Source organism: Phycodurus eques, chromosome 10, assembly GCF_024500275.1.
Source record: "Phycodurus eques isolate BA_2022a chromosome 10, UOR_Pequ_1.1, whole genome shotgun sequence".
NCBI lineage: Eukaryota > Metazoa > Chordata > Actinopteri > Syngnathiformes > Syngnathidae > Phycodurus > Phycodurus eques.
Window position 1 is genome coordinate 4,853,499 of NC_084534.1, and position 19,743 is coordinate 4,873,241.

The following is a 19,743-nucleotide window of genomic DNA, read 5'->3' on the forward strand; positions in this document are numbered from 1 at the left end:
AGTTTTAAATTGTTTGGAGATAATTTATTATGTGGTCCCATGATTATGTATTCTCTCCGAATACTTACGAAACTTAATAAGTAAAAATAAGAATAACATGTTCTTAATTGGATAGTTGTTAATAGTTTTCACAAAATATGATAATTTTTCAAAAAGTAAAATTTAAAAACAATCAATTTCAGAAAAGTAATGTATGACAGTTAGATTTAAGTAGCTCCATAACATATTACCATAAATTAAGATCTTGCAAAGAAAACATTTTCAGCTAAATATTGAGTCTTAGCCGGCACGGTGGACGACTGGGTAGCACATCTGCCTCACAGTTCTGGGGACCGGGGTTCAAATCTCGGCCCCGCCTGCCTGTGTGGCGTTTGCATGTTCTCCCCGTCCCTGCGTGGGTTTTCTCCGGGCACTCCGGTTTCCTCCCACATCCCAAAAACATGCATGGTAGGTTGATTGAAGACTCTAAATTGCCCGTAGGTGTGAATGTGGGTGTGAATGATTGTTTGTTTCTATGTGCCCTGCGATTGGCTGGCGACCGGTTCAGGGTGTACCCCGCCTCGTGCCCAGAGATAGCTTGGATAGGCTCCAGCGACCCTAGGGAGAATAAGCGGTACAGAAAATGGATGGATGGATATTGATTTTTATTAACTTTAATCTATTTGAAGTATCTATCCCAATACTATTAATGACCTAAAAGCAGAGCAGCCAGACTATAGAAATTCACTCCCAAGACAAATCTGTTCAAAATTTTGTCAAGAACATTACCGCGGAACAGTAGTATATTTTGGAATAAGATCAAAATAATTCTGCATAATGTTAAATTGCACAACATGATCATTACTCTATAATCGTAATCGTTAATAAATTACAAGTTCAATATTTGTTATTTTAATGTTTTTATTGCAGCAACCTTGTAATGGCGGACACAGTTGCATCCTGATTCAAAGTAAATAAGATTTCAATGTGCCATTGTCAAAAATATATGTGTCTATGGATTAATTTGCCTTCACAAATTCTGTTTTCAACCGTGGTGAGAAAACAAAATACAAAAAAACCCTCAAGTCTATAAAGTCAGATTAATCAGATCTCAAAAGTCAATTGAAACTCAGCACTCTATTTTGTAAACAAACAAATAACATTGCCGATAGATTAAATTGGATAGTTTATGACAATAGTTTAGATTTTTGTTTTGTGAATGTACTTGTATAGATGTCTGCTCTTGCACGACTTTATATATATATATATATATATATACACACACACGCACACACACACACACACACACACACATACAGTATATATATACTGTAAATATACTGTGTGTGTGTGTATATATATATATATATATGTGTATATATATATATAATATGCTGTATATATATATATATATATAGTATATGCTATATCTATAAACACAAATAAACTTGAAAAAAATATTTACTACTTACATAATCAACAGTTCACCAATAATTTAAAGACTTATATACAAATTGCTCATGCAGTGGAAGTGAAAATTCTCTCACACCAAGACACATTTTGCTTCATACTGCCTTTGTGATGTGTAGATCCCACTGATTGGGAAATTATAGTATACCACAACCCATGCGGTGGTAGTCTGTTATGAATTGGACCACTACAGGATTAATGAAACGTGCACAGATAATCAAACACTGATTGCTTTCAGCTTCCTGCTGTGTACTGGGCACTCTGTGCCCTGTGCCATCAGAACAGGAAATGGCAGCATTTCAACACTGCAACAGCTCCCTTCAGGATGCAATGTCTATAAAAAAAAAATTGTGCACACCACACTGTTAGGCGCTTTGTGACCAGAGGAAGTTTTTATAGTTTGAGGAAGTGTTGGCTAAACTACAATCCTTTTGCGTGTGTCCAGCAAAAACTAGGGAAGATACTTTTTGCACAACATCCCCGTTTCCACCAAGCAGAACCGGTCAGATTAGCCACAATTTACAGATTAAGATAGATACTGCCAATCCACGTATTCCTGTGCATTCAAATAAAAGGTCAAGAAGAAAGAAAGCTAAATACTAGCGTTCCTTCAATGTTGCTTTTTGATTACAATCACATTTACACTTCGTTATCAAATGGGTATGATTTCCTAGTATTTAGATTGCTCCTTTTGCTTTTACACTCCATTCTTCAAGATACATGTAATAAATACAATCCAGTTCTGCGTTCAGCGTGTCAAACCATACAGTAGCATGCTGAATTGAACTGTACCAGTTGGTGGAAACATCACTCATGGCTTGAGGGATGTTGTGGCATCCTCCATCTTGTTGTGTAACACTTATAAATTGAGTACAGAGCTTTTGTGTGAATGCAATCAGAACTACAGTGGAAGGAAAAAGTATATAAACCCTGCATAGATTGGTAATCAAATGTAGTCTGATCTTCATCTAAATCACAAGAATAAACAGTTTTTATATTTTTATAGAGCTTACACTATAAACGTTCACAGGAGAGGGAGGAAAAAGTAAGTGAACCTTTGGATTTAATAACTAGTTGACCTTCCATTGGCATCAAGATAGAGATACCAGGGATTTCTGGTGTGAATGGCTCTCTTGAAGTTATGCCACTGCATCGCTATTGGGTTGAGGTCAGGACTTAGACTGTGCCACTCCAGAACACATATTTCCTTCTTCTGAAGCCATTCTGTTGTTGATTTACCATAATTTATTGTGCATAATGCACATTTTTTCCCCTTCAAAATCTTCTTAAGTCAATAGTGTGTATTGTACATAGGTATAGTAAAAGTTAAAAAAAATGAATTCATAAGTAAATGAGGTGTACAGTATTAGTAGATATGTGTTTTAGAACGGACAATTTTGTTTTAAAATCATATGACTTTAAAATGTTGCATTCCATTTAAGTATATGTTTAAAAATACTATAATTTAACTACCTCTATATTACATGTTTATGAGACTGTGATGCACCCTTGTATTTCATTTTCATAATGCGGCTTTACGGAGGTATTTTCCACCTGGTACGTGGCTATCAGCACGTGAGCCGTCTAGACTCTGGGAAACCCCATTAAAACATGGCGGCTAGCTATCAGAGGATTTCCCAGCGTACTTAGCGGCGTTGTATAATTTCTAAAATTCTGGTTTATGTCAGTTAGCTTTCCTAATTCCATGAATAGTTGTAATAATGTGAACGTCGTGGGCGGTGTGGTTGGGTGTCCCTGGGCAAAACACTTAACCCACATTGCCTATGAATAAATGTCGTTGGATGTTTGGTGGTGGTCGGAGGGGCCGTAGGTGCGGAATGGCAGCCACTGCTTCGGTCAGACTGCCCCAGGGCAGCTGTAGCTACACAAGCAGCTTACCCCCATCAGAATATCATGTATATAATATAATAGAATATCATAGAAACATTTATTTATTTCCATTTGCCGTGACTCTGACCCAATTGCCATAACCTCCCCCCACGTGATGGGCTGCATTATTCCAGGCTGCCCTGCTGTGGGACTGCCGCAAGATCACCTACTGGACCCTAAACTAATTAACATCCGACCAAGAAGTCTGAACTCACAAGCATGAAAGGCCCCCAGAACGTTCCCACCGGACCATCTGTCTTTGAATAGGAACAATTACTGGGACAAGGCAATACCCGCTGGCGCTGAGAGGAACTGCAAAGCCAAACCGTGAACTCGCACTTGATGTTTAACCAAAGGAAAATTTGTGTTTATTCAAAATGTATGCCTTAATGTCTGTGTCAGTGTGTCAATGTTACAAGCGCAGCTGCGAGATTTTAAGAACTGTTTATCTTGATTTGACTCCAAGCAGCATAAAATGTGATTTGAACCATAAGCAGTTGATTTGTCAAGACTAAAGTATAAACATATGCTATATATATATATATATATATATATATATATATATATATATATATGCTGGACCTCTGAGTAGAGAGTACAAAGTTGAGGGTATTTTATATTAAAATATGATTTTAAACCCATTTTATGGGTCAAAGTCGGAAATGAAATTCACGCTGATGGGGGTGGGCTTGTCTGGTCCTCGGTCGTCTTCGACAAGCCCCTGGGGTATCCCACCTTCTCGCTCTCTTGTGTCTGTTCTCTCTTCGTGTCCTGGTTGGCTAACATCGCCCCCACACCTCTCCTTTCCTTGTTCGGGCTACGCGGCTCGGTAACCGCGGGCCTTGGGGATGGAGACCCGGCTCTCGAGCCTCAGGGATCGCCGCTCCTAAGCCTCTGGAACAGTTGCTGCTGAGCTACCAGATACCCTCCCAGCCAAATGTGAGTTCTCTGAACTTGCTAGCGGATGCTGGAAAGCAGGCGGGAAGAGAGACAATAACAATCCCCCAACGAGGCATGACGAACAACGATTTTTTTTCTTCCGTCTCTTTTGTTATTGTTTCATTTTTCTGCATCCTTTTTCTCATTCGACCAAACCTGTCTCCGTGCTTCCTGAGACAACTGAGACAGACGCCCACCACCCCATATACCAGCTGATCTACGTTCGTGAGTAACACACCAGTGTTTGCCAGACTGCACAATATTAGTGCCTAATAATTTTGGGGAAATTACAAGCTTCACACCAAATCCTAACTTTGTCCTCTCTCTCCCTCTCTACCATCCAGCCGCTCGTGTTTTCAACATGCTGCAACACGTTCCAAAAAAAGAACATGCAAACTCCACACAGGTGGGACCGGGGATTGAACCCCGCTCCTCAGAACTGTGAGGCCGACGCTCTAACCAGTCGGCCACGGACGGTGCCTCCCAAAAAATCATTAACTTAGAATTTTATGGCTGCAACACGTTCCAAAAAAAGCTGGGACAGGTGGTAAAAAAGACTAAGAAAGTTGATGAATGCTCATCATACACCTGTTTGGAACATCCCACAGGTGAACAGGCTAATTGGGAATAGGTGGGTGCCATGATTGGGTATAAAAGGAGCTTCCCTGAATTGCTCAGTCATTCGCAAAAATAATGAACAAGTGCTTGAGAATATAGTCGAACAGTTTAAGGACAATGTTCCTCAACGTACAATTGCAGGGAATTTAGGTATTTCATCATCTACTGTCCCTAATATCATCAAAAGGTTCAGAGAATCTGGAGAAATCACTGCATGTAAGCGGCAAGGCTGAAAACCAACATTGAATGCCCGTGACCTTCGATCCCTCAGGCGGCACTGCATCAAAAACCGACATCAATGTGTAAAGGATATCACCACATGGGCTCAGGAACAATTCAGAAAACCAATGTCAGTAAATACAGTTCGGCGCTACATCCGTAAGTACAACTTGAAACTCTACCATGCAAAAAGCAAAAGCCATTTATCAACAACACCCAGAAATGCCACCGGCTTCTCTGGGCCCGAGCGCATCTATGATGGACTGATTCAAAGTGGAAAAGTGTTCTGTGCCCCGAAGAGTCCACATTTCAAATTGTTGTTGGAAATTCTGGACGTCGTGTCCTCTGGGCCAAAGAGGAAAATAACGATCCTGACTGTCATGGATGCAAAGTTCAAAAGCCAGCATCTGTGATGGTTTGGGGCTGTGTTAGTGCAAATGGCATGGGTAACTTACACATCTGTGAAGGCACCATTAATGCTGAAAGGTACATTCAGGTTTTGGAGAAACATATGCTACCATCCAAGCAATGTCTTTTTCATGGACTCCCCTGCTTATTTCAGCAAGACAATGCCAAACCACATTCTGCACGTGTTACAACAGTGTGGCTTTGTAGTAAAAGAGTGTGGGTACTAGACTGGGCTGCCTGCACTCCAGACCTGTCTCCCAGTGTGGCACATTATGAAGCGTAAAATAGGACAACGGGGACCCCAGACTGTTGAACAGCTGAAGCTGTACATCAAGCAAGAATGGGAAAGAATTCCACCTACAAAGCTTCAACAATTAGTGTCCTCAGTTCCCAAATGTTTATTGAATGTTGTTAAAAGAAAAGGTGATGTAACACAGTAGTAAACATGACCCTGTCCCAGCTTTTTTGGAATGTGTTGCAGCCATAAAATTCTAAGTTAATGACTATTTGCTAAAAACATTAATGTTCATCAGTTTGAACATTAAATATCTTGTCTTTGTAGTATATTCAATCAAATATAGGTTGAACATGATTTGCAAATCATTGTATTCTGTTTTTATTGATGATTAACACAACATCCCAACTTCATTGGAACTGGGGTTGTACTCGAGAGCATATTATACACGAAAATTTGCAATACTTATGTGTTTTGGATCATTGTCCTGTTGCAACACACATCCTGTTTTGAGCTTCAACTGTTGGACCCCAGAAGGCCTCAAATTCTGAAAAATATCTTGATAAACTTGGGAATTCATTTTTCCATTTTTGATCGTTAGCTGTCATGGTCCTGAGGTAGTAAAGCATGCACAAATTCAAAAGTTCCATTTTGCCTCCACACATGGCAGTGTATTCCTCCCAAACAATTCAACTTTGGTTTTATCTGTCCACAGAATATTTTCCCAGTAGTGCTGTGGAACATCCAAGTGCTCTTTAGCAAACGTCAAATGTGCAGCACTTTTTCTTAGAGAGCAACGGCTTCCTCCTCGGTGTTCTCTCATGAACTTGTTTTATTTTTTACGTATAGTAGATTTGTCAACAGAGATGTTGGCATGTGCCAGTGATTTCTGTAAGTCTTCAGATGACATTCTGTTTTTGTGTGTGTGTGTTTTTTTTAATCTCATTGAGTATTCTGTGCTGTGCTCTTGAAGTCATCTTTACAGGAAGGCGACTCCTTGGAAGAGAAGTAAAAATGCTGAACTTTCTCCATTTAGAGACAATTTGTGTAAATGTGGACTGATGAACATAAAGACTTTGAGAGATAATTTTGTCAATGAATTTTGTCCTGACCTCAACCTGATTGAGATGCTGTGCCATGACGTCTAGAGACCTATTTACACCAGAGATATCAGGAATCCTGCTGAACTGCAACAGTTTTGTAAAGGAGAATTGTCCAAAATTCATTCTAATCATTGTGCACGTCTTATCTGCAACTATCAGGGAACGTTTGGTTGAGGTTATTGCTGCCAAAGGATGGTCAACCATTTATTAAATCCAGGGGTTCACTTACTTTTTCCTCCCTGGCCTGTGAATATTTGTTATTTTCACTAAAAATATGAAAACATATCATTGTTTCTGTCGTTTAGTTTAAGCAGACTCAGTTTGTTTAGCATTGTGATTTAGATGAAGGTCAGACCACATTTTATGAACAATTTATACAGAAATGTAAGAAATTGCAACGGGTTAACATACTTTTTCCTCCGACTGTATTCCCAAATGTTTGCTTTTGGGAACGTTAAACAGCATGCTATTCAACAGATAAATATCTTTCCTCGCTCTCAATGGTCAGAAACCACCTTGTGTCTAATGATAGACCATAACTACAGTAGATGCAACTACAACTGCAACAACACTGATGTGCAAACGGCTAACAAAGCTATTGCTGTTTATCACGTACATTCCAGTTCCCCAGCACCATCAAAATTCTTCCACAGAAGAAGTATGAGGCTCCGTAGCAACCTCGTGAGTGTTACGTTCTCTTTGCAGCAATAGGGGAAATATAAAGAGTAGTACTGAGAGAGGAGGAATAGAGACTTTGATAGTGAAATACTGCTCTAAGGGTGTCACTTACCTGTATTCGCAAAATGTGTCGTCATTCATACCCTGGGACTCCACGTCTGGATGAAGGTCCTCTTTTTCTTTTACTGCTCACAAAATGAGGAAACAGCGTCAGACATATGCTTAAGAGCTCTGCAAATGCGCTCCCATCACAAATTGCAGCCAAACTCCGCACATTCAGATTGTAGTGAAACTATATACAAGATTGAAAACAGGTCAGAGAGAACTGTTCTTTGAGGAAAAATTCTGCCTCTTCAATTTAGATGTAACAGACAATTAAGTGATTTACACTGTACACAGGGGCCTATTAGTTTTACACAAATAATACCAATTTGAGACAACAATAATGGGATCTTAATGAGAGAACAAACAACTGAGCTGTGTATCCCTTTTGTTTTCATGATTGGGTGAATGCTACCCAGACACCAACCTGAGGGCCATTAGCTGAGGCTGTGAATAATAAAGGCAATTACAGACTCTCGAGATCCCAGTAGAAGGACAAAAAACATGAGATAACCATAAAGCTTATGTCATTATTAACTACGCACAAACAATATGCAGCATTTGCATCTTGGGCAGTGGGCTCTGTATGGAATGCTGCTGGAAAATCTGAGTGTGTAAATAATGCAACATTCAAATGCAGGACAGAGAAACTAATTTCCTATCACTACACAACACGCAACCATATTTTATGTATAAATTTACATAGTTTTGAGACCTAATACTTGTTCTACAAAAATAACATTGCTCTATTCATTTTTTGCATAGCTTCTGTAATAAAGAAGATATTTCCATAGCATCATATATGCCAACAGAAATGCAATAATAAAGGAATAATCAATAGATGGAGTAATGGTAAAAGTTTGTGTGTACATGTACGTGAGCACATACCTGAATACTTTCCTCCTTTATTTCTGTTGACAAAACAGGCAATCAACACACTGAGTGTGAGTAAAGCGATGGCACACAGCAGGCCAATAAACCAACCCTGGTTAGATATTCCTCCGTGGATGCTGGGAAGACCTGAGGAGAAGAATACTCAGTGACTTTGACACGCCTTAACCTTTTTATCGGACGGCTTGATTGAATGTTTACATCGACAATGACGTCCAGTATTAATATTAAACAGCTAATTCGCCTGTCTAATTAATCAAGTATGGAGCACTACACAAATGGAATTCCTTGATCCATGCCGCCAAATTAAATCCTTCAGACAATGGAGGACCACGATCCTCAAGGACGCACCTGTAGTCAGTAAAAAAGGAGAGGTCATTTCACTCTACTACTTTTTGTTTGATTAATGAATGGATGGATATATATTTTTGGAATCCTTAAATGGATCTTGTAAAGAAAACATTATTAATTAAATCCAAGGAGCAGAGTGTCAGTGGGTAAATGGTTAATCTTAGGTTTCTACACATATATTAACCTGTGCATCGGTCAGCAAAAGATGCTTGGAAGAAGAGCAGAAAGGATGTCAGAGGAAGAACCCCATTCTTACAAATGCCTGTGATGTTTACAGTTATACAGCTGACACAAGCCAGAAAACTCAATTTTCTCTTAGCTTTGTGCAAAACTGTCAGTCTAAAACAGAAATGTTGACTCGCAACATTCATATCATGCAAACATGGCCTTAGTGGCATGTTTGGCAGGATGGGGTACACTTTCACACGTGCAATTTGCTTTATTAGGTTTAAATAAGTTGTCAACAGTCTACACTGGTTCCATTCGTCTTCACACAATACAAATTGCAAAGCGTACCAAAATGTGTCAGAATAAACTGTGCGATATTTCTTAGCAGTCACAAGAATATAAACATGATGTACGTTTATTGGACTGATCAGGGAAGTAATAAGACAATTAAGCAACAAAAATAAACATCAAATAAAGCAAAACTGTTCTGTTGATAACTTGGGCAATCAACCAGGCTACAATACACCAGCAAATAGCACTTTCAAAGCACGACTAGCGCTTATTATACTTGTTTGTTAAAGAAGACTGCTATCAGACATCCATGTGGGGTGCAAACTACAAACCAAAGACAAACTTTAAACTTTGGTAAAAAAAAACAATAAATGTTGCTTGTGGGAAAGCAGCAGATGCAGTACATACTTTACACAAGATCAAATTGTGCAGAAATGCTTTCCATAAGTTTTGTTAGCATCTGTCAAAACATAGTACTGGGGACTGAGCAATAGTGTCATGAATACCTTCCCACAAATAGAACTACAGATTTTGGGAAAAATGGTCAGCACAGAGAAATTAGTGTTATACAAGTTATAAGTGTTATGAAGTTATACAGATAGTACATATACTGGCAATCTTAGCTAATTGAATCTCCTGTTGTTCAATAAAATAATACAAATTCTGCTTAAAATGTATAAACTGATGGAGAAATAGCAAGTTACCTTGGGCTTTTTAATCACATTTAGTTATACATTTGCTTTTTGTAAAATTAAAGTAATTCTTTATCATCTTCATTAGAATTGACATTGACAGTTTTTGTCTGAATCTCTTCTCTAATTTGCACCATCAAATTTAGACATATCAACTAACTTGGCCGTTTGCTTGCCAACCGGGGAGGAACAACTTCTAATAATGTAGTGAATGATGTGCATCATTAGTATGCCTTGACAGCTGCTGTCTGAGGAGGTTGACATCAATCCACTTCATTTCCCCATGGCAAACATGCAAATCTTCTGTCGTGCCTTCAGCTCAGGTGCTTTATTTACTCAGGTGATAATTCAGCACACATGAACACCTGCGTCTGTGTAGCCCATCCCAACCAGTGCAAATGACACTCTTTGACTAATGTTGATGGATTAGTCTGCGACTATGGTAATTCCAATCATTGGACCAGCACAAGTTTGACTAAGATCAGACATCAGACCCTGGGCTAAAAATATCCCTGGGCTATCTCCTGTTTATTTTATTTATTTATTTTCTTGTCATTGCACTTCTTCTGCACTTCACAGCTTGTTATAAAAATACTGGCGAAAGACCACAGGGAGTTGTTCAGACCACAGGGAGTTGCTATATAAGATACAGCGTCAAAGTCCAGGAGATTTTTGAATAAAGAGATGCCACCAAATATTCTGATATGACTACTTTTAACATGCCTTCACATATGCATTTATCTCACTGACCTATAAATATCACCCTTCCCAGTACGTGCTCACATGAGGACATTTCTCCTCATTTTCTCTCCATTCAGACAACTTCTTGTCTCACTGCGGTACTGCTGCTTAGGCAGTTGAGGATGATATGGAGATGTCAGGTGACTGTTGGGTCAATACACTGCCGTGTAGAGTGGGGACTGGGGCCCAACAAATCAATCACTGACAATTAGATGTGTTTGTCCCATTCAAGTGATGGCACTCTCCAGCTACACCGTCTGGCTAGAATATAGATCTTGTCTCTTTTAATTCCCATGGTACAGCAGTGAAATGAAAAGTATTCGAACCAAGTGATCCGTAAGTATCAGTTCTAACTCTGCTCATAATTACTTACGGCAGTAAATTATGCACACAAGGGCTGCAAGTAACGATTATTTTTAATAATTGATTAGTAATTTTTTTTCAAATAATCGATGAATCGGATTTAAAAACATTTTAATTTACATCCCTTAATTAAAAAACTGAACATTATTCCAAATCGACTAGTTGTTTGTGCGTATGCACCAAACAGCAGTTCAGAGTACCCACCCTTTTTGGAGTCCTTGGAGGGGGTGCTGGGGATCGCTCCTGCTGGGGACTCCATAGTTCTGCTGGGGGACTTCAGTACTCACGTGGGCAATGACAGTGAGACCTGGAAGGGCGTGATCGGGAGGAACGCCCCCCCCCCACCCCCCTGATCAGAACCCAAGTGGTTTTCTGTTATTGGACTTCTGTTCTCATCACGGATTATCCATAACGAACACCATGTTCAAGTAGAAAGGTGTCCACACGTGCAGTTGGCACCAGGACAGCCCTAGGTCGCAGTTCGATGATTGACTTTTTGGTCGTGTCATCGGACTTGCAGCCGCATGTCTTGGACACTCAGGTGAAGAGAGGGGCGGAGTTGTCAACTGATCACCACCCGGTGGTGAGTTGCCTCCGATGTGCGGAAGATGGTGCCGGTACGACGTGGCAGGACCAAACATATTGTGAGGGTCTGCTGGGAATGTCTGGCAGAATCCCCTGTCAGAAGGAGTTTCAACTCCCACCTCGGACAGAACTTCGCTCATGTTACGGGGGAGGCCGGGGAAGATCGAGTCCGAGTGGACCATGTTCCGCGCCTCCATTGCTGAGGCGGCCAACTGTAGCTGTGGCCGTAAGGTGGTTGGTGCCTGTCGTGGCGGCAATCCCCAAACCCGTTGGTGGACACCAACGGTGAGGGATGCCGTCAAGCTGAAGAAAGAAGTCCTATTGGGCCTTTTTGGCCTGTGGGACTCCTGAGGCAGCTGATGGGTACCGGCTGGCCAAGCGGAATGGAGCTTTGGTGGTCGCTGAAGCAAAAACCCGGGTATGGGAGGAGTTTGGTGAGGCCATGGAGAAAGACTTCCGGTCGGCTTCGAGGAAATTCTGGTCCACCATCCAGCGTTTCACGGGGGAGAAGCAGTGCACCATCAACACTGTGTAGAGTGGGGATGGGGTGCTGCTGACCTTGACTGGGGACGGTTGTGAGTCGGTGGGGAGAATACTTTGAAGACCTCCTCAATTCCACCGACACGCCTTCCAATGAGGAAGCAGAGTCTGTGTTCTCTGATGCGGGCTCTCCTATCTCTGGGGTTGAGGTCACCGAGGTGGTTAAAAACCTCCTGGGTGCCAAGGCCCCGGGGGTGGATGAGATTCGCCCGAAGTTCCTAAAGGCTCTGGATGTTGTGGGGCTGTCCTGGTTGACACGCCTCTGCAACATCGCGTGGACATCAGGGACTGTGCCTCTGGATTGGTAGACTGGGGTGGTGGTCCCCCTTTTTAAGAAGGGGGACCGGAGGGTGTGTTCCAACCACAGGGGGATCACACTCCTCAGCCTCCCAGGTAAGGTCTATTCAGGGGTGCTGGAGAGGAGGGTCCGTTGGGAAGTCGAATGTCAGCTTCAGGAGGAGCAGTGTGATTTTCGTCCTGGCCGTGGAACAGTGGACCAGCTCTACACCCTCGGCGGGGTCCTCGAGGGTGCATGGGAGTTCGCCCAACCAGTCCACATGTGTTTTGTGGACTTGGGGAAGGCATTCGACTGTGTCCCTTGGGGAGTCCTGTGGGGGTGCTTGGGGAGTATAGGTCAGACTCCTTTGTGGTGAGGGTTGGACTCCGCCAAGGCTGCCCTTTGTCACCGATTCTGTTCATAATTTTTATGGACAGAATATCTAGGCACAGCCAAGGCGTAGAGCGGGTCCGATTTTGTGACCTCAGTATGGCATCTCTGCTTTATGAAGATGACGCGGTTCAGTTGGCTTCATCAAGCCGTGATCTCCAACTCTCACTGGAGCAGTTTGCAGCCGAGTGTGAAGTGGCTGGGATGAGAATCAGCACCTCCAAATCTGAGACCATGGTCCTCAGTCGGAAAAGGGTGACGTGCCCTCTCCAGGTCGGGGGTGAGATCCTGCCCCAAGTGAAGGAGTTCAAGTATCTTGTGGTCTTGTTCATGAGGGAGGGAAGAATGGATAGGGGGAAATTGACAGGCGTATCGGTGCAGCGTCTGGAGTGATGCAGACTTTGTATCAGTCCGTTTTGGTGAAGAAGGAACTCAGCCAAAAGGCGAAGCTCTCGATTTACCGGTCGATCTACGTTCCTACCCTCACCTATCGTCACGAGCTGTGGGCCGTGACCGAAAGAACAAGATCCCAGATACAAGCGGCCGAAATGAGTTTCCTCGCAGGGTGTCCGGGCTCTCCCTTAGAGAGTGGGTGAGAAGCTTGCTCATGCGGGAGGACCTCAGAGTAGAACCGCTGCTCCTCCACATCGAGAGGAGCCAGATGAGGTAGCTGGGGCATCTGATTCTGACGCCTCCCTGGTGAGGTGTTCTTGTCACATCCACCAGAAGGAGACCCCATGGACGATGTAGGATACACTGGAGATACTATGTCTTTCGGCTGGCCTGGGAACGCCTCAGGATCACCCTGGAAGACCTGGATAACGTGACTGGGGAGAGTGAAGTCTGGGCGTCCCTGCTAAAGCTGCTGTCCCTGAGACTCGACCTTGGATAAGCGGTAGAAAATGGATGGATGGATGGACATAGGCAGTTTGCTTTCATGGAGGACAACAGAAATCAGAGAATATTTACTGTTGAGAGAAGAAGATTTGGACCATTTTAAGTTAAATAAGATCTCAAAACGATTAATCGATTTGCGAAGTAGTTGTCGAATAATTTGATAATTGATTAGTTGTCCATTAATTGATTAAATGTTGCACCGCTGATGCACAGAAACCCGTAACCATGCCGATGTTCATAAATTATGAATAATTCACTTTACAGGAAGACAACATAAAGGTCCAGTAAACAAGTAATCATGTTTCAAAATGCCCTGACAAGACTTTTGTTACTTTTTTTGGAATTTTTTTTTTTTTGGAAGACTTATTGTGTCAGTATGTCCTGAGGTTCTACCTATGGTGGACTGAGTGGATTTGGTCATGGGAGACTTGGGAGTACGTGGAGGTGAGGGAGAAGCTGATTTGCCTGAAAAGAAATATATACCTTAAGGTTATTAATTGTGATAGGGCTCATATTACTACTTTCTAGTGTTGCAATGCATGCTTTTTAACTACCCAATGGCTTCTCACTAGATTAGTGACTAATCATGCTGCTACAGCGGAAGACAAAATGAGAATTATACATTTAATGTTGTTTATTTAGTCTGGTATGATTCTTTATTTTTTCAGTTTTTCAGACATTTATGTATCACTGCGGGGACAAGGTTAATATCATAAGAGAATTAATTAGCATTTAGACTGCTAAATATAAGAATTATTAGGAGGTGATTAGAGGTAAGAAAAATATGTTATTATTTTCTTCATAACAGTATGCATCGAGTGCTTCCTGCTGATGGCAAGGACAAACAAGACACAAAGCCAATTATCTGCACACAAATTATGTTAAAAATACATTTTGTCCAAATAATAGAAACAAGTCAAGTATGCCCTTGAATAAGGTATAGCAGGATTTTCAATATATTTAGAACTATGCCCAAAGTTGTGGATTACTATTAATATTATAATTAGCTTTAAAACAGTGTGTATGTGTATACATGTATGTGTGAAATGCCATATATCTACACTGCTCTACATACTGGGGCCATCAGTGGGAGCCCGAGTGGGAGCTGTAGGGGCGGAAAAATAAATGAAAGAAAAAATACAAACGGGGCAAGCCAATGCATTGCTAAGCAAGCGTTGGCACACATTAGACATTGCATGATCAAAGGTTCCGCTTCGAAGCGATTCAACTTTTACTGTAAGCAGCACGACAGCGAGAAGACAACAAAAAACAAAGGTGCGCTTTCACAAGGCGGTAGCGAATATGGAACTAATACCTTTAATACTTACTGTAGTTGTTACACATGCAATGATGTGATAAATTGAAGCATAACACAGAAAAGACAATTCTAGTAATCATTTATCTTTGCTTTTCAACATTGAAACAAACAATCACAGACAGAGAGACAATTGAGTTTCTCTTCGCAGGATTGGCAGCCAAATAACAATAACGTTCATTATGGCAGAGTGATAGTAAATTAAAAGCACCATCTAGTCATCTCGGATGCCTACGGTCTGTTTTTATTGAAACTTAAATACATTTCTGTTTCATTTCCTCTCTAACTGTTCACACCACAGTCGAGTCCACAGATTGCTTTGACTCGAGGTGTGCCATGTAATCCTCAGCAAATGATATGTCATCACAAAGACACAATTACATGCTACAAGTTGGATCATTATGCTGACTTACCCAGCGTCTCTTTCATGATTGCGCAATTAATTATCTGAACCTTCAGTTACTCCCTGCACAAAGCAATTTTCTTTCTTTCCTGATTGTCTCATAACTTGCACTTTTCATCCAATCAATAAGCACTTGCTCTGACAGTGACAAACGAAAAGCGACAGTACATATATTAAATTGCTTGTCCACAAATATAACTTAATAGGACATAAGAAAATCTTGGCTTCCTAGGTTTCAGCTTTTGCAGACTGAATGCTGTTTGGAAAACAAAAACAAAAAAAACAAAAAAACAAACAAACAAGTCTTTGTTAAGCGCCTCACTAAACCCTGATTATAGTGAACCAGTTCTCTGCCATAAATCTAATGTAACAGAAGCACAAAACATTTTATTCAATCCAGTTTAAACATTGCTGCTTCCACATTTGACTTACTTGCTTCCAGGGTGGTGGTGCTCTCCTCACTGATAATGGGCCCACAGCCTACTGTGGTGCAGGAACGCAAGTGGAACTTGTATTTGCTTAAAGGCTCCAAGTCCCGCAGGGTCCACTTGGTTGTGTCGGGTTTGCTGATGTCGAATAGTCTGCAGTTGTCCGACATCCTCTGTGTTGTTAACTACAGTCAATGATAAATTGACAAAAACAAATGTTCCACTTGGAGATTTAATCCACAGATGAATTGTAAAATACTGACACTAAAAGATGTAGTTAGGAAAATGCCCTTTCATTAAACGTATTGAATCAAATTTAGTTATGAGCTTTAGAAAGTGTTGCAAAAAGCTGCCAAATACATTGTAGAGGCGAGTACTATAGGTAAAGTAAATAGTATATGGCTGTGTGTTTTTTTAAAAAAATCCAGTATTTTAGAAAGGATTGTTGACATCTCAGCTGGTAACAGCATTGTTTTATGTGTTTTACATGTTTTTTTTTTCAAGGGCAACGTTTGGTCCAATGATAAAAATGCCATTGTGAACGCAAAATGAACCAGGACCAAGTATGTGACTCAAAATAAAAACAGTAATCCGGTCTGAATCAGTACACTAAACTACAAGTGCGATCACAGCTTAAAATCAACTGACACCAAGGATAACAGTCAAATCTATCATTGAATGTGATTGTTTTGGGCATTAAGTTTTGGACTAAAAAGACATTTCTGACCCTTTTGACCTTTTGGGGACACTTCTTTCTCGTGAAAAGCAGCAAAAACTGTGAACATTCTTCAGCCCAACTCACCAAATGGGTTCCTTTGAAACATAGACTTACATATGTCGAGGTCATAAATCTCCCTAACATCCACTAACACGCTTATGAAAGCAAGAGGAAGTACTTGAACCAAACTCACTTTAAATACAAAGATGGGTGATATGGACAAGAGCACTGGAACAATTAGCAATTTCATCTCCACATACCAAATATGGAGTCACATTCCCCTTTCTTCCACAATTCTGGGAATACTTTGGACAGGATTCTGTGTCTACATTTGTACGGACACAGTAGTTGACCTTGTGCAGATTACTTTTCCATTTATTCTTTTTTTTTTCTCCTTGTCCCAGTTTACATTTGCTGGTTGTCATTTGATTCTTGACCGTATATATTCTTTCAGCTTGACTAGAAGAGGGCCTTTTCCAGTTGACCTATTAGATCACGTCAAGACAAGGGAGCAATGGGTTGCGAGTAATACATTGGCACCACGCTGAGCAGGGAAATGGATCAGCTTTACTGCTGTATGTATTGTTGGTGATCATTTTACTCACTGAAAATATGTAAATTTTTTTGTGTCTTTAGATATTTAGGGGCACATTTGTCATGGTTTTATTGCACAGTTGATACAAGGTCAACTGTGCTAAGGAAACCTTCAGGAATATAAACATTAACTATAAATAAACATATACCATATGTCATAAGGCATCAGATAGTAGCCCATAAGCAGCCAAATGGGAAAATGTAATTTTTTGTGTTTATTTTGATGTGGTTGAACCTAACATAGATTTGCGTAGGTGTCTACTTAAACCTGCCGTTCTTGTGCTAGTGATACATCTACATCATTCATTTTCATCTGTTGCAGCTTGAAATCTCATTGTTTTTTTTCTGTCCATCTTGAAATGTTCATCTTTCGATGTAGTTTTTGCCATAGTGTCACCAGATTCATCCTCGTTTTCTCTTGTGCATTTAATGATACTGGTTCAAATGCAGCTCATTTCGGTGAGCTGGGGACAGGAGCATGCGTAGAGAGACTTATCCAATTTAGGGCCCATCTAACCTTGCACATTCATTCACCTCTCAAAGCCATGCTTTTTACACTGGGGCATAGTTATTCTGTAAAACAGTTTTTGCAAATTTGGAAACATAGAATTGTTCAAAATAGTTTAATGAAGAATTTAGAGTCAGGGGGAACTTAAATGTCGAACCCAACCCATGATTAATGTCAACTTGATTAAGAGGTGTCTCAAGACTTCTATTCTATATAGGACTGGTCAGTTGCTGAATCACCAGGAATACTGATTCAAATATCTGTATTTAATCAGGACACACGAGTCTGAGGTCTCTATTAATTGAGAACACGAGTCTTCGGGCTGGCTGCCGCTAAGGACTCAAGGCGAGTTACGGGCTCACAAAAGGCAGCAGACTTTCAGACGATTTGGTTTACTGACGCACTCCAGACATACTTGAATTAACGAACTCATTGCAAACATGTGACTCGAGTCATTGCAATGAACCGGACGGTGTGATTCACTCAGAGTAAAGTCCATAAAATGAGCAATCTGTTTCCCATCACTACATCAATATAGCACACTCAATGAGTCGTCCTGAAAAGATTAGTGTCTGAAATGACTTGCTATTATCAAAAGGGAGGTAGGCAGCGATTAACAAATGTAATGAGGAAAAACAACCATCACTTCCACAGCAGCTGCTTGGATGCTTTGGATTGATAAGCCAGTGATGATTTGACATTCATTCATTCATTCGTTCATCTTCCGTTCCGCTTCTCCTCACTAGGGCCGAGGGCGTGCTGGAGCCTATCCCAGCTACCTCTGTGATGATCAAAATATTTTACGCAGTATCCGTTCTACTCCATTGCATCTTCAATGTTAAAATCTAGACACACTAATATTCCTGCATATAAAATGATGTTACAGCAGACCTGCCAGTGAAACTTTAGAGATGTAAAGCCATTAAAGGCTGACGTGCGGCTGGATGTAGCCCTGTAACAGCTGCTGCTCAGTTTCAAATTTCACTTGTGTCACTGAAGGTACCTTGGCAGCTGGCTGCATTATCACGAACTTTTCGCACATGGCTTCCTTCAAGGGGACTTTAGCATAGTCACACTTCAATGAGTCCATCAGCTTTATCGCCGAGGCACACTGAAAGTGTCCTCTCCTGAAATACACTGTGACATTTGGCCCTCTTCCCCAGCTGCCAAATCAAACTCAATTAGCCAGGAAATGTGGCAATAAGATGATGTTGGAAGTTACTCCTGAGCTTTACTTTTACTTTTGTTTGAGGACAACAGTGTGTGTCAACACGTGGGATGTGCTCTGTGAATCAAATCCCTTTGGGACTGGGAGCTATCGCGGTGATGTGCCCTGTCGACACCACAGGCTCAGTAAAACGGAACCCTAACAGGCTATGACATAGTGGCCTTGCTCTGCATGAGTCAAGGAATGATCAGGACATACAGGCAAGCAGACATCACCCTGACATCCACCTGACATGTTCCTATACACACATTGTGACTTCAGTCCCATTTATAGGACAGAACGATTTCCCTTTCTGTGATAGTAATCATGGGCTAGATGACAATCAACAACATAAAGTGCTGCAAATATTTTATGTGATGTGGACGACAAGCCAAGACGTTCTAATGCTGTGGTACACTGTATACAAAAATTGCACATTTGTTATGTCTATTGATTTGCTTCCTTGTTTAAATATTGTAATGCAAATAGGCCAGGGACATTAAGATTATCAATCAAAGGGAAACATGCTCTATTTTCTTGTGGTAAGATCATATCAAAGTCCCTTATTATTATGAAGTGATTGGATACTGTACATACCTAGCTGATATTCTAAAAGATATCCTGTCAAAATCCCATTAGGCTCTGATGGTGGGGCCCAAGCCAGAGAGACAGTGTGCTTCTGTGTATGTGTGACTCTGAAAACGGGATTTTTCTCAGGAACTGCGGGGGAAAGAAAGTTGATA

At 41.0% G+C, this 19,743-nt stretch overlaps 1 protein-coding gene across 1 annotated transcript in view; it reads right to left on the bottom strand.

Moving 5' to 3' along the window:
- The window catches only part of chl1b (cell adhesion molecule L1-like b), a 93,993-nt gene that overhangs the window by 1,485 nt on the left and 72,765 nt on the right, over positions 1 to 19,743 (bottom strand). The window contains 5 exon segments of the mRNA XM_061687656.1: positions 7,652 to 7,724; positions 8,530 to 8,661; positions 15,978 to 16,119; positions 16,121 to 16,158; positions 19,598 to 19,720. Coding sequence (XP_061543640.1) covers positions 7,652 to 7,724; positions 8,530 to 8,661; positions 15,978 to 16,119; positions 16,121 to 16,158; positions 19,598 to 19,720 — 508 coding nt within the window.